General features: G+C 29.8%; 1 protein-coding gene across 1 annotated transcript in view; it reads right to left on the bottom strand.

The window, feature by feature from the left end:
* LRP1B (low density lipoprotein receptor-related protein 1B) overlaps window positions 1-1291 on the bottom strand; it is a 542706-nt gene that overhangs the window by 393642 nt on the left and 147773 nt on the right. Inside the window, exon 14 of the mRNA XM_012650500.1 lies at window positions 826-887. Coding sequence (XP_012505954.1) covers window positions 826-887 — 62 coding nt within the window. The remainder of the gene's footprint in view (window positions 1-825; window positions 888-1291) is intronic.

Genomic DNA, 1291 nt, shown 5'->3' with positions numbered 1-1291 from the left:
GCATACATTTTTTGAAGTATTAAACACTTTTGTCTATTTTAGCAAGAATTCTCACATCATTCCATAGCTCCTTCAGAATAGACAAAGTAAATACTATTATTTTAAAGGTATCAGTAAAAACAAGTATTTCTGTGTGAAGAATCTTTCAAAGTAATTAAAACAATACGATTTAACTTAGTTTTCTGGATGATATATTATTTTACCAAAAGTAGTTTTCTCAAATATGGTATTGCTGTGCACCAAGTACTTCTTATATGTAGCCTTTTAAAATAATATTAAAGCTTATTTTTGACGTCACATTACAAGGTATCCATTTGATATTCTATAGTCTTCGTTCTTTACTACCAAGATTATGAAAGACATTAAATACACACAGATAAACACAAGGATAAACACAAAGAGATCTACTTTGACATTTATCACAGCTGTGTATGTGTATAACATATGGATGTATAGTTATGCCTCACTTAATAACAGCAATGCTGTCTGACAAATGTGTCATTAGGCAGTTACAGAGTGTACTTACACAAACCTAGATGGTATAGCCTACTACATACCTAGGTTCTGATGGCCTATTGCTCCTAGGCTATACACTTGGCAATTGTAATGTAATGGTGTTTGTTTGTCTAAACATATCTAAGCTTAGAAACGTACCATAGGACTGTATGATTTTATAGTCCTATGGGACCATCATTAGATATGTGGTCCATCACTTACCAAAATGTCATTATGTGGTACATGACTGTATTTGTAACAGAAATAAGAATCATTTATAAATCTATGACTTAAAATTTTAACTAGCTACCTTCAATAACTCTATAATACATTCTTGATGAATTCAGGAAACATTTTTTGCTGATTGTCCACATCACCAATAATATTTTTTTCTGTTCCATAGAGATTTAAAATATTTATTGCCAAAGTTAATTATTTGATTCATACTCATTTCATTAAGAGATAACCCAGCTCATTTGTTTTGTTTCCTTCTGCTATAATATATTGTGAATGAGTGCATATATATTTTAGTTTGTAAACTTAACCACTTCTTCCTAGTACAATAATATTGGGCCTAAAAAACTTTTCCTATAAATCTAGCTTCCTTGATATTTTGATATTTGAGCAGAAAAGAATGATTATTGTGGTTCTTAGGTTATATCTACATAAAGTAAAATGCTACTCAATGTAGCTCAGTTAATCATAATACCAGAAATTCAGAGATTAAAAATAGTAAATTGATTCTTTAGCTGAATTTACCATTAGATAGAACTGGATTGTCATAGAATGTTAAGGC

Source organism: Propithecus coquereli, unplaced genomic scaffold (assembly GCF_000956105.1).
Source record: "Propithecus coquereli isolate 6110/MARCELLA unplaced genomic scaffold, Pcoq_1.0 Scaffold33, whole genome shotgun sequence".
NCBI classification, from domain to species: Eukaryota; Metazoa; Chordata; class Mammalia; order Primates; family Indriidae; genus Propithecus; species Propithecus coquereli.
This window is presented reverse-complemented; position numbering and strand designations above follow the sequence as displayed.